The sequence below is a fragment of the Budorcas taxicolor genome, chromosome 10 (assembly GCF_023091745.1).
Source record: "Budorcas taxicolor isolate Tak-1 chromosome 10, Takin1.1, whole genome shotgun sequence".
Lineage (NCBI taxonomy): Eukaryota > Metazoa > Chordata > Mammalia > Artiodactyla > Bovidae > Budorcas > Budorcas taxicolor.
Window position 1 is genome coordinate 8005385 of NC_068919.1, and position 13795 is coordinate 8019179.

The 13795-nt window shown below is 42.0% G+C and overlaps 1 protein-coding gene across 1 annotated transcript in view; it reads left to right on the forward strand.

Moving 5' to 3' along the window:
• IQGAP2 (IQ motif containing GTPase activating protein 2) overlaps positions 1-13795 on the forward strand; it is a 258660-nt gene that overhangs the window by 123009 nt on the left and 121856 nt on the right. Inside the window, exon 4 of the mRNA XM_052646137.1 lies at positions 1776-1852. Coding sequence (XP_052502097.1) covers positions 1776-1852 — 77 coding nt within the window. The remainder of the gene's footprint in view (positions 1-1775; positions 1853-13795) is intronic.

A 13795-nucleotide genomic window follows, 5' to 3' on the forward strand; every position in this document is an offset into this window, starting at 1 on the left:
ATGTTAGTTAGGATAATTTCATTATGTTTGAAAGATTTGATTTAAACCTTCTCAAGTTGTGTGTGTGTTGGCCACATTTATTTTGATTTTAAGCCAAACAAGTGATCCGTGCAACAGATTCTATTTTAATCCTGATGTTTATTATGAAATTAGTGATATATTACATTGCAGTAATGCGAAGCCAGCAGTATGCTGAATTGACTTAGATGTATTAATAAACTCCTTCATGTATCAATGTGAGCTGCCTACTCTGTGCTCAGCTTCATGTTACACACTGGGGTTACAATGCTAAAGAAGATGGTGAACTATAAATTGATCCCATCTCCTTGATAAAGGAAGACAGATTCATAATTGTTTTCCACGAGAGATACCCGTATAAAAGTTTCTTGTTTAAACAGGGGAAGTTACAGTTGTCCTCTGCTTACCTGGTAGAACTTTTAAACCTGGTCATATTCTAGATGGGGAATCCTCTTCTCATTCATACTTTAACAGCAAATGTATTAAAGGAAACTTAGAAAGACCTTTGAAATTTCATAGACTATAGATATTTCTTGAAGCCCTCAGTGACTAGACATTTTATAGTTCAAGAAACTTTGCTTTTCTCATAGCTTTTTTCAGTGTCCAATAGAAAGCTGTGCTTGAGTATCAAGGTCTACCATATGGTATGCAATTTTAGTTGTTATGTCAAATTTTATAAAATATTTACCAAAAGCAAGTAATGCCCATATGCTTCTCTTAATCTTAGGAGCTTCAATCCTAATTATTCATTCTTGGTGCCGTATTCTGAAATCTGTTTCTTATTAGGTTTTTAGTTTCAAGCTCAAAAAGCACATGAAGGTGCATAAAAAGTTTTAGTGTTCAGACTTTTCAATCTACTACCCCATTCATAGATGGTTATCCAAAAGAAGTAATCAGGTGCACAGAAAAAGCAGGGATGTTTATTGTAGTGACTATAATAGGGACAAAATTGGGGGAAGAAATGTTCAACCATGGAGAACTGGTTAAATTGTGATTCAAAAATATGAAAGAATCCTATGCGTCTACTAGAAGTAATGTTCTTATAGACTAATGAAGGGAATGGAAAACAATCATGCTCTATCAAGTATTTTAAACAGGCTTATAATACGTGCAATTTGGTTTTCAAATACCCACATACATAAATGTTAAAAAAAAAAAAAAAAAAAGAGAGACATACAGATAAAAGACTGGAAGAAAATATACCAAAATGCTAATAGTGACAGCCTGGAGGTAGGTTCATAAGTGTTTTTCTTTCATACTTTATCTACTGTCCAGATTTTAATCAGTAAAAATGGGTGTTTTTTTCTCCTTAAAGTAGTACATGGGTATGTGTGTGTCGTATGTATATACACACGTTTACAGAACTGTGTAGCCAAGTTCTTATAGTGTAATGATTTCAAAGGGACACCCTTCTCAGGCCAGGGGACCCGTGGGCAGTCCCAAGAGTGACTCTGGTACAGAAAGAAAAGCCTGCACGGGCTCATGCCTTGTGGAGTGAAGCTGCCACCCAGCCCTGTGGACAAAGCCTTCTTGAAGCGGCTGACTGTGAATCTCCGTTGAGCCACTAGGAGGCGCTGTCAGGCAGGGACCTGACGCAGTGATTGGTCCACATGGAAAACAACACGAGGCACAACTGAGATTCCCCTTCATTAAATAAATACAGAACAGCAAGGACAATCAAAATAGGGTCATTTGGGGAGTTAAAATAATTGTGAAAAGCAGCACCTAATAAATACATTTTCCCTTTTGTTTTCCAGATATTTTACCCGGAAACGACAGATGTCTATGACCGGAAAAACATACCAAGAATGATATATTGCATTCATGCACTGAGGTGGGAAAAAAAATACAATTAAAAATCTAGGAAGTAAATTTAAATAAAACCATAGTTTCAATTTTAAAAGAGCTCTTTTTCCTCTTTTTAGAGAGAACTCTTTTAAAAAAAAATAATAATCTGATCTTTTATTTTTAAGACTGAGTTCTAAATTTGCTGGTAAAAAAATTAAGATAGTTGTCATATAACAATACTTGAACTTAAAAAACATTTTTTCTTTTTTTAAAATCCATTTCAAAATAGAAAACCAGAAAAATGAATGAAAGTCCTGTGAATATAATGAGAAAATTTTAACAGAAATTTCTAGGCATCTAATAATAATGTGCTTCATAGTTGAGTTATACTACCTTACAAACTACTTTACTACTGCTTTACAAACACATCAAATGAGCAGCTTTAATGGTCATACGTTTGATTGTGATACTCTTAAAATCATTAGTTTGGCTCAATTCTTAGCATAGATTAATAAAATTCACTATAAAAAAAAATCTTTTGAACTTTTGTTCAGTAGAACTGGTACCATAAGGGTAAAGAAGAAACTAAAATTAGTCAAATCATGATACATTCATTTTTTAAAACATTTGTTTGCTATCTTAACAGTTTTAAGGGCTTCCCTGGTGGTTCAGATGGTAAAGAATCTACCTGCAATATAGGAGACCCAGGTTTGATCCCTAGGTTGGGAATTTTCTTTCATGTTGAGATTCTACCAGTCAGAGTGTTTCTTACCTTACTGGAAGAAATGTGAGCTTTAGATGGTCACAAAAATGATTCTAAAAATCCAATTTGTGGCTGTTGTCTTGAATGCACACAGGTAATGACTGACAGACTTTGTGTCTGATTAAATTTTAAATTTCTTTTAGAACATCTGCCTTGTGTTTATATCACTGAAAGCCATTTTCCTGGCAGAGTATTCAGCCTTGAGGTTTATATTAATTTCTTTCTGGCTTTCTTCCTCTCCGAAGGAGCAGATTTTTATAGTAATTCATTGCAATATTGGATTACTAAAGACTTTCGATTATGTCAAATAATTTGCCTCCCCCACCCTATCAGTACTTATGAGATTTCTTTGGAAGATGACAGTTGCTTGAAATACAGACCAAATGTAGGTGCCTATCCTACGATTTCTTTTTACTCTAGTAATTTAGAACAACTGAGGAAAAAAATGGTTCTATGCCTTCCCCCCTCTTATGTGGCTAGTATATCACTGTTCCAGGTTATCTAAAAGCTCTTGGTGCCCAAGTGCTCGTTTTGATGAATATTATCAAATGAGTTGCCCAACATTCTTGGTCAGATGCTTTTCAGAGCCTAGAATCATTACTTAACACTTTGTGACCTGCTAAGCCAGCCATTAGTTAATCATTATCATATCGATGCATCTGAAGGAAAAGTGTTAGTTGCCCAGTCGTGTCCGACTCTTTGTGACCTCATAGATGGTAGCCCGCCAGGCTCCTCTGTCCATAGATTCTCCAGGGAAGGATACTGGAGCGGGTTGCTATTGCCTTCTCCAGGGGATCTTCCCGACCCAGGGATCAAAGCCAAATCTCCTGCATTGCAGGCAGATTTTTTACCGTCTGAGCCACCACGGAAGGCCATGCATCAGGGTGCTAACCTCCCCATCTGTAGCCTGCTGTCTATAAGGTAACACTGATTTCCTGAAATACACACCTGAGGTGTTAATATAAGCGGCTTATAAAGAAATGGTGTGCTTGGTTCTTTTCTGGTGACGTCACTGTTGTACAAAAGTTACAGAGAACTGCACGGAGGCTTACAAATGTGTGCCTGCCGTAGTTTGAACAATGGCTTGACCAGCTTGGTTAACAAAGAAGAGGCAACTTCTTGCTCACGTTGCCAATTGCATGCAAATGTTTTTCTCAAGTATGTAGACTGTCTTTCTCAGGTATTCATTCAGTTACTCATCATGGAAGACTCCAGTAATGGAGTGGATTCCTGCCGAATGTTCTTCACTAGATTTGACCTTAAATAGGAATTTTAAAAGCAGGATCTTGAAAAGCAATATTCAGTTAATGAACAGCATTCCCTGGGAGACTCTCCTTCACTTTTCTCTGTTGCAAACTTATTGTAGAAAGTTAAAGTGTTAGTCCCTCAGTCGTGTCCAACAATGCAACCTCACAGACTGTAGCCCACCAGGCTCCTCTGCACAGAGAGTTCTCTAAGCAAGAACATTGGAGCGGGTTGCCATTCCCTTCTCCAGGGGATCTTCCCGATCCAGGGATCAAACCCAGGTCTCCTGCATTGCAGGCAGATTCTTTACCCTCTGAGCTACCAGGGTGCTCCTTAATCAGGCATGGAGAAGTCTCATGTATCTAGTTGTTTTCTATCAAAACCCTTTCCTGCCATGGTTTAGAATGCGGTCAGATGAGGCTGATATTCTGTTCTGTTGGGCCAGACTCTCTTGGAAGCTGGGTAGCAGCGCATTTTCATAAGGACAGTGGATTTGCCCTCACTGCGTGATTAGAAGTGATGGCTGAAAATGAACCGAGATGTCCTCAGCAGTTGTATCCTAGCTGCAGATACAGCAGCACTGCTGGTGTAAAGATTGTCATTACCTGCCAGGGAATTAGGCAGGTCAGAAGTCCTATTATAGATCGGGAGCCAGGCAGAAAGATCCCCCAGGCCTGGAGCCCTGACTGATCTGCAGAGTTCATCCCTGGCCCTGCCAACTGGTTTTCTCTTCTCTGTCTTCTTGATTTGGGTTTAACAGCCTCATTAGAATGCCCTGGGTTCCTGCCCTTGCTTCCTGCTTGTGTCTACTTTTCCCTTTTCCTGCCTGCCTCGCCTTTCACTGAATTTCTGACCCTGGTCCCCAGGCCTCACTCTTTCAGTTCAGCTGGGTGTTCTCAAGCCCAGACTCCAGGCGGTGATAGCTAGGCCGCCCCACAGGGAGTCCAGAACCTCTGCGTCACGCAGACCCACCTAAGTCATGCGTGGCCTCATGTTCTTTTCAAAGAAACGTCTATTATCTTTTCCTTATTTGAAATAAAAAGGTGTTCACTGTGGAAAACATTGGGAAATTTGAAACTGAGTCCCCCTAAACCAAGTTCCTCTGGCAGGTTGATGGTTCACCTCTCTGTATAAAACTTTCTTTCTTTTCCTGTACCTGTTCCCCCTCAAGATTAAGGAGTCTCAGAGAAAGGGGAGGGGGCATTAAAGCTGAGCAGGGATTAAAGCCCTGAGGGGCCTTCCCAGATACAAAAGCCCCTCCATGTTCCCTGTTTCTTGTTGGGAAAAAAAGGGTGGGGGTGGTTAATTTCCTAGGCCTTCCCCCAGTTTCAAAGAGTAGGCTCAAGTAGTAAGTGCTTAGGGTAATAGTCCCAGGACTCTTCCTCCTGAAGGAATATAGACCATCTCTGAGTCGTTCTGTAGAAACCAAGACCCTCACCCAGATGGAGGATCTGACTACATCCTGAGCACGTGCGCTGTGCATAGACCTCAGACCGATTGGAACTAGAAGGCTGAGCTTCCCAGAACATCACCCTGTTACCTCACCACCAACCAGTCAGCGGTGACCCTGCATCCTAGGTTCCTCTCCCCTAATACTGTCTTTACAGCTCTTGCCTGAAAGCCACTGACAAGTTTGGGTCTTTTGAGCACAAGCCACCAGTTTCCCTTGCTAGGCCTTGCAACAGACTTCTCTCTGCTCCAGGAGCTGACATTTCAGTACCAGATGACAAAGACTGTTTGTAACTATTTTGGTGTTTTGGACTTAAAAAATATATGTGGCATGTTTTCTTCGTAGCTTTATTTGGAATATTTAAAGCCTACGCAATAAAAGGAGCCACCTCACAGAGTGAGAACCTTGCTAACAAGAGACTGATAGTTTTTTTTCTTCCGGTCTGGAGGCCTTCTAACCATGGAGAACACTTTTTACCTGTTATTTATTGCTCAATGTATTAAGCAGCTGTTAAATGCTTAAACATTAGCTATACAGTTGAATTCCTTTAAATAAATAAATTTAGTAGACTGCTTTTTTGAATATCTCAAATACTTAAAACACCAGTAAAATGCCCAGATACATTATTACAGTCTTACTACACTCAAATTTATTCTAAAAGATCCACACTGCAAGTTTCACTTATAGTTATGTTATTTAGCCACTAATTTTGATGCATTCTAAGGCTATAGCAATGGCACCCCACTCCAGGACTCTTGCCTGGAAAATCCCATGGATGGAGGAGCCTGGTGTGCTGCAGTCCATGGGGTCACGAAGAGTCAGACACGACTGAGCGACTTCACGTTCACTTTTCACTTGCATGCACTGGAGAAGGAAATGGCGACCCACTCCAGTGTTCTTGCCTGGAGAATCCCAGGGACGGGGGAGCCTGGTGGGCTGCTGTCTATGGGGTCGCACAGAGTCGGACACGACTGAAGCGACTTAGCAGCAGCAGCAGGCCTATAAAACTTTGAAACCTACCCAGAGTTCACGGAGTCGCTAGAAACAGAGCGCCTCTCCAGTGGACCAGGTTACAGATTGCTGGCAGAACACGGTATCGGTCTGGGTTCTTCTCCTAACGTGAGTCCAACCTTGGCCACCAGGAATCAGGCTGAACTTGATTTGCACAATCACCCAGACCTTGGAGTGTTTGGCTTTCAGGCAGGTTTTCATTTCCCACCCAGTCCCCACCCTCTGCCACTCAGAAGTGGTTTACTTCCGTGTCTCGCTGGGCCAGTGCTCCATAACCCATTGTCCTGTCTTTGTGATGTATTGGCCTGCTCTGTTAACATTATTAAAGGTTAATGTATGCCCTTTGAATATTTTCTTGAAATCAGTTGGGCGTTCTAGAGGTTTCTCCCCCAGAAGATGAGGGATGGACTCTGCCGGATGCTCTTTGGGACCCTTTGGCTGATAGCATCTCGGATCCTGCTTCTCAACCCTCTCTCTGCTTGGCTATTGAGTGCAGCCATCAGCACTGTATCGTCTTCACCTGGCTGTTTTTGTCACCTCCTGTGCCCCTCGGTCTGTTCTTATCTTGGGATATTCCCTTGGTTTTCTCCACTGTTGTCTTACTCAGAGTTCCTGGTCTTTACTTTTTCCTGTTGTTTAAAGGGTACAAAAACAAGCACATATTTATACACTATAAACAGACATAAGAAAAAAAAAAGCACCTGTATTTTAACAACACTTCCTAGCATGTTAAAATCCATATAAATATTATGCATGTCTTATTTTATCTCTGCATTACAAATTCCTTTTGGTACACTTTATACCGGGCTTCCCTGCTGGCTCAGGCAGTAAAGAATCTGCCTGCAACGCAGGAGGCCTGGGTTCGATCCCTGGGGCAGAAAGATCCCCTGGAGAAGGAAATGGCTACCAACTCCAGTATTCTTGCCTAGGAAATCCCATGGACTGAGAAGCCTTGAAGGCTACAGTCCTTTGAACATCGTTTTGAACTCCAGGCCTTTCTCTGATCTAAACAAGATTTGTTGTTGTTGCTAAGTTGCTCAGTCATGTCTGACTCTTTGCAACCCCACGGACTGCAGCATGCCAGGCTTTCCTGTCCTTCACTATCTCCCGTAGTTTGCTCAAACGCGAGAGTCTTCTCCAGCACCACAGTTCCAAAGCATCAGTTCTTCAGTGCTCAGCCTTCTTTATGGTCCAACTCTTACATCGCTACATGACTACTGGAAAAACCATAGCTTTCACTATATGAACCTTTGTTGGCAAAGTGATGTCTCTGCTTTTTAGTATGCTGTCTAGGTTCATCATAGCTTTTCTTCCAAGGAACAAGCATCTTTTAACTAACCAAGATTAGTGTCTTCTTTTTTGATGGACCAGATTGCTTCAGTTTGGTCATGGGAGCTCTTTCTGGCCAACTCCTTTGTCCTTGTAGCACTGTCCCTGACATTTCTTTGAGATATCCTTGCTTTGTGGCCACAAGCAGATTTTCCAGTCTTTCCCTGATTGTGTGCTCCGTTGATTCCAACTCTTTGCGACCCCATGGACTGTAGCCCGCCAGACTCCTCTGTCCATGGGATTCTCCAGGCAAGAATACCGAAGTGGGATGCCATGCCCTCCTGCAGGGGATCCTCCCAACCTAGGGATCCAACCTGGGTCTCCTGCGTCTCCTGCAGGTGGGTTCTTTACCCCTGCACCACCCAGGAACCCCCTTTAAAGTTGTCGTGTGTTTGTAACAGTTTTCCTTGCTTAACACATGAGGCTTCTGGATTCAGCTTTTCTTATTAAATAACGCTTATTTGCTGGTTAAGATTCTGCTACACTGAGCACAAGGTAAGCGCATGTCTGCCTCTCCTCTGTGTAAGGATGGCTGTCCCCACTGCAGAGTCTGTGGTTGCTGCCCAGCAGTCATGCCTTCAAACGCGGTGAAGACGCCAAAATAGCACACATTCAGGGCTTGGATTTATGAAAATGGCTGCGGCAGCCCCACTTCTGGTTGACCAGCTGCTCCAAGTACCCTGAGCAGTTTGTGAAGAAGGGCTCCTCTAGTAGGTGAACTTGAGGAACTGGTTCAAAGTCAAGCTCGTTAGCAAAGCAGCTCAAGCGGTCAAGAATCTTCCTGCAATGCAGGAGATGCGGGTTCAATCCCTGGGTTGGGAAGATCCCATGGAGTAGTATACCCCCTCTACTATTCTTGCCTGGAAAATCCCATGGACAGAGGAGCCTGGTGCGCTACATCAATAGGGTCGCAAGGAGTTTGAGACAATTGAGCTCACAAGCACACACACAATAGTGATAATGAAAACAGACCAACACCTACTGAGCCTTCCATTACATGCCTGGTACTGTTCCAGGTATCCTGTTACAGGTATAATCTCATTTAATCCTCATGACGTATGTTTTCTATACAGTTATTAGTCTCATTTTAAACTATGGCTAGCCAAGATCATACAGCTAGTAAGGGGCAGAGTTGGGATTCAGACCCAGGCGGGATGGCACCAGAACCTGCAGTTACTTAGGCAGCCAGTCATTGTCCTCAGAAGGGAGCCCAATATTTCCATCCAACTAGGAAAATGAAAAGAAGAGTGGCATTAGACTTGAAGTTCAGCACAGGTCTCTAAGCTGTTACATTTAGGATATTTTAAAAGGAAGCTTCCCCAAATTTCAGAACAGGAAGGACCTTGAGATGTTGAGTCCAGTTTATTTCACCGATGAGGAAATTGAAAGATTGGTTTATGTGAGTCAGAGTCACATACTGAAATGTGGCCAGGCTGGGGCCAGGATCCAGGGCTTCTGACTCCAGTTCCCTCTTTTTCCTAATCAGCCATGAGGCTTTGATTTACAGACATTCATCTCCCATATTACAACGTAAAATGAACTGTGCATGATGTGATCCAGAAAAGTTGAAATAAACCCAGCTTTTGCCTTTTAAGTTTGCATTTTATTACTGTAGCACCTCTTAACACATATATTCAAAGTAGTAGAAAAAACTGATGTGTTTTTTTGTTTTCGTTTTTGTTTTTTTGCTTTCTTTATCACTTCCTTTACTTGAACTGATATTATTAGTACAAAATAGGAGCGCATGGGCCAATGAGGCTTTTGCTATCATAGGACAACTTCTCTATTACTGGCCTTTTCTTAGCAACACAAATGTACTATAGCTTTTGATGTGATGAAATTCTAGCTGTTTCATGCCAAGTGCTTTCTTATATGTGGAAAGTGACATTAGCTCTTCAGCTTCCTTTGGAATGCTCTTGTCTCTTTGTGTTGGTTGTTAGCACTAAAGGTGCTTAATAAATTCAGCTTTGAAGAGCTCCAAGAAATTGGTGATTGGACAGACTTTTGTTTTTTAAACACTAAGACTAGATTTCCTATATGCTTCAGGTAATGCCCTCATTTGAATCAAAATGCTTTGAAGGGAATGGGCCACTGATGTTGATTCTTTTCAGTCTGGGAATCCAAAATAAGTACTTTTCCTAGTAAACATTTGCCCCTTTGACTAATCTGCTTGGACATACCTCCCACACAGAGATTTAATATATAAACTCCCACACTGTGAAAAGTTATCTTTTCAAAACTAATAGTTTAAACTTCAACCTCAAAGATAAAATAAATGCTGAAAATTGAAACCAAATAAAAATATACCTTCACATTAAAAAATACATACTTTTGGTGAAAGTATGTAAATGCAAATGAGATTTCTACCTGATCCTGACTGGCACACCAAAATCAGATTTGAGATAAATCTGACTTTTCTATCCAAAAGGTACCTGACTTCTCAGCACCATCTTGTGGTAACTTTTAGTTAAACTGGGATGTTTGCTTGTGAGATTCATGTTATACAGCATAAACAGAGAAGTAAAAAGTATAATCAGAAAGTCTTCCAGTCTCTTTAATGAACACTTTTGTTAAGTGTAATTAATTTAGCCAACATATAACCAACAAACCTCTGTTTTGTGGAAGCCTGAGTACCTTATAGGGACAAACAGTTGAGAGTAGTTAAATGAATGGCCAGATATCTCCAGAAAGGAGATACGGTGAAAACGACTGTGTCAAGCTCCTCGGTCACAGGTGTCTTAGTCTCCTTACAAAGCTGGCGTGCCATGATTAAAGTAGGAGGGGTTTCTTTAATATACAGTGTTATCATTTGCTTTTGGCTGTGCTGGGTCTTTGTTGCTGCACAGCCCACTCCAGTGTTCTTGCCTGGAGAATCCCAGGGACGGAGGAGCCTGGTGGGCTGCCGTCTGTGGAGTCGCACAGAGTCGGACACGACTGAAGCGACTTAGCAGCAGCAGCAGCAGCTTTCTCTCTAGCTGCGGTGGGCTCCTCTCTGGCTGTGGCTCACAGGCTTCTCCCTGCAGTGGCCTCTCTGGCTGCAGAGCACAGATTCTAGAGCCGGGGGGCTGCAGGAGCTGCAGCACGTGGGCTCAGCAGTTGTGCCTCCCGGGCTCCAGGGCACAGGCTCAGCAGTTGTGGCGCATGGGCTCAGTTCCTCTACAGCACGTGGGGTCTTAATGGCTCAGGAATCAAACCCGTGTCTCCTGCACTGCAGGCTGATTCTTTACCACCAGGGGAACCTGTTTGTTTGTTTTAAGTTGTTTTAATCATCTGTAGTAAGAAAGAGTGCTATCCATTGACTGGAAAATTAAGTAACTCATGACAGAAGGCAAACAGATAGATTGGATTAACTGAGAAACAAAACAGGGTCACAGCCCAGAGACCACTGAGTTGTGCACAAAGCTGGGAGCTGCTGTGGGGCTTTGGTCTGAGCAGAGATGGGAAGAGGAGAGCCCTAAGCCAGCATAATTTGGATTAGTTAGACCTGCTGAACCTACTATTCCTTCCCCAAGGCAACAAGTGAAGATGCTGATGGCAGGGTAGCACACCAGTACCCGAGAAGACACAGGGAACCCCAGTCTAAGAGGATAAGACAGTGAGCACCCTCTGGGCATCAGCCTCCTTGTTCCTCTACCGTCTCCCTAAGGCTGGCTTCTGTCACGGGATGCTTGTGGTTTAGTCGCTAAGTCCTGTCCGACTCTTGTGGCCCCATGGACTGTAGCCCGCCAGGCTCCTCTGACCATGGGATTCTCCAGGCAAGAATACTGGAGTGGGTTGTCATTTCTTCCTGCAAGGGATCTTCCCGACCCAGGAATCGAACTCAGGTCTCCTGCATTGTAGGCAGTTTCTTTACCAACAGTGCTACCAGGGAAGCCTGAGGCATGGAGACCTGCAGCCAACAGTGACAAACAGTTGCAAGTCTCAAACCTCAAGATGAGCCCCAAATCAGGAAATGCCAGACATTTGAAGGAAACTACAGCTTCCCTGATGGCTCCCACGGTAAAGCATCTGCCTGCAGTGCAGGAGACCCGGATTCGATTCCTGGGTCGGGAAAGTCCCCTGGAGAAGGAAATGGCACCCCACTCCAGCACTCTTGCCTGGAAAATCCCATGGACGGAGGAGCCTGATAGGCTGCAGTCCATGGGTTCGCAAAGAGTCAGACATGACTGAGCAACTTCACTTCACTTCACAGCTCTGAAAGAGGAATTACATTCAAAAAACAGAACCAACACCCAAGGAACAAATGAAAATAGTAAAATATGTGCACTTGTGAGTAATTCATTTTGTCTACTTAGTAAATATGCTTATAAATGGCAAAACCAAAGATAAAACTGAGAAAGAAGAAAACTGGGTACAGATTAAATTAGAAAGTAAACTAATAAAATTTATTTACCTAAACTTTGATTGCATAATCTGAAAATTTTTAAATGCATCTAAAATTCCAGATTAGCTCAACATTACATAGGAGGGCAGATAGAAGTGGAAATATATTAAGGATAACTGATATTCATTAGCTTAGCCTTTGATGCAAGAATATAAATTTCAAGTATGTTAAAACTAACAGAATATTATCATAATATACATAAATATACACATTAAATATGAAATTATTTTATGTATAAAATTTATTAGAAGATATTTTATGGGAGACTCCTAGTTAAATTTTACTATCACATTTTCAAAGTTTTCCCCATTGAATTACTTTTATACTTTTTTTTTTGGTCAACTTGTTCAGGTGTATTTTTTAATTTAGTTGTAAACGGGGATAAAACTGCAAATCAGGAACCATGAAAGAATTCACACAGTGGTATTTTTTTGATCATTTATGGATCTATTTTTATTTTTTCAAGTATGGCTGGATTTTACTTTCCTAGAATTCTTTTCTAACTACATCCCTGGCTGTTTAATTCTATTGGATTTTATTGTTTCTGTTCCAGTCAGAAGTGTGTGACTAGGTTGACATTTTATTTGGTCCAAGTGACATGAGGTCCCTTTTACCTGGAATATTTTTTCTTGTGTAATAAATTGAGAGTTGGTTCATAAAATATTAATGGTTTTGGAAATGTCAGCATCCTAGTTTTAATTATAATGACTTGTTATATCCCTGATAATCTCTAAAGACCTAGAATTTAAACTAAGAAATGTAGCCTGTCTTTCTAGCTTTGAATTATGAATACATAATGTCTATTTTCGGAGAAGGCAATGGCACCCCACTCCAGTACTCTTGCCTGGAAAATCCCATGGATGGAGGAGCCTGGTAGGCTGCAGTCCATGGGGTCGCTAAGAGTCGGACACGACTGAGCGACTTCATTTTGACTTTTCACTTTCATGCATTGGAGAAGGAAATGGAAACCCACTCCAGTGTTCTTGCCTGGAGAATCCCAGGGATGGGGGAGCCTGGTGGGCTGCCATCTATGGGGTCGCACAGAGTCGGACACGACTGAAGTGACTTAGCAATGTCTATTTTACATTGAACAATGTTCAGGGTCTAATACGTTTTCCTCTTGTGAATAAGATACAAATATTGGAATTTAGTAGTAAAATTACCATATGTTTAAAGTGTCATTTGTTCTTTGGTTGTTGTTTTGGGGGAAAAGAGGGGGAAAAAAAACAGAGAAAGATAAATCCCCCCAGAAAACAACCTTTAAAATTCAAAAGTTCATTAATATGCATTTCCTGGAAGAAATTGAAATGGCCAATATGTGTATGAAAAATGCTACCCTCACAATGAAAAAAAAGGAAATGTAAACTTTAATGACATTTTTGGCTATCAGATTGGTGAGGTTTTCATGGACAGAATCCTCTGCTCTTAAAGAGACAAAGAAAATGGCATTTTCATGGATTGATGGTGGAGTGGGGCCATGCCCACCACCTGGGTCTTAGTTCAGTTAAACATTCAAGTTCAGGACCATGTGCTGTAACCATGTTGATTAGCAGATGCTCAGAAGCAAATACAGCCTGCCAGCAGGACAGCATCAAGCGTGTGCTCTGCAGTGGGGGCTTCTCACCACTCCACGCAGTGGTCCACACAGCCATTTAGACCCTGTTCTCTTTGGTGCCCTGGGTGATACCTTGGGTGTGACGTTATGAATGAAACTAAGAGTGGTAGTTACTGAAGGCTCCCTGGCTGAGCACCTCAGTCCCCGGGAGCCATATCTGTTCTAGCAGCTCCATAGCATGGCTTCCCAGTT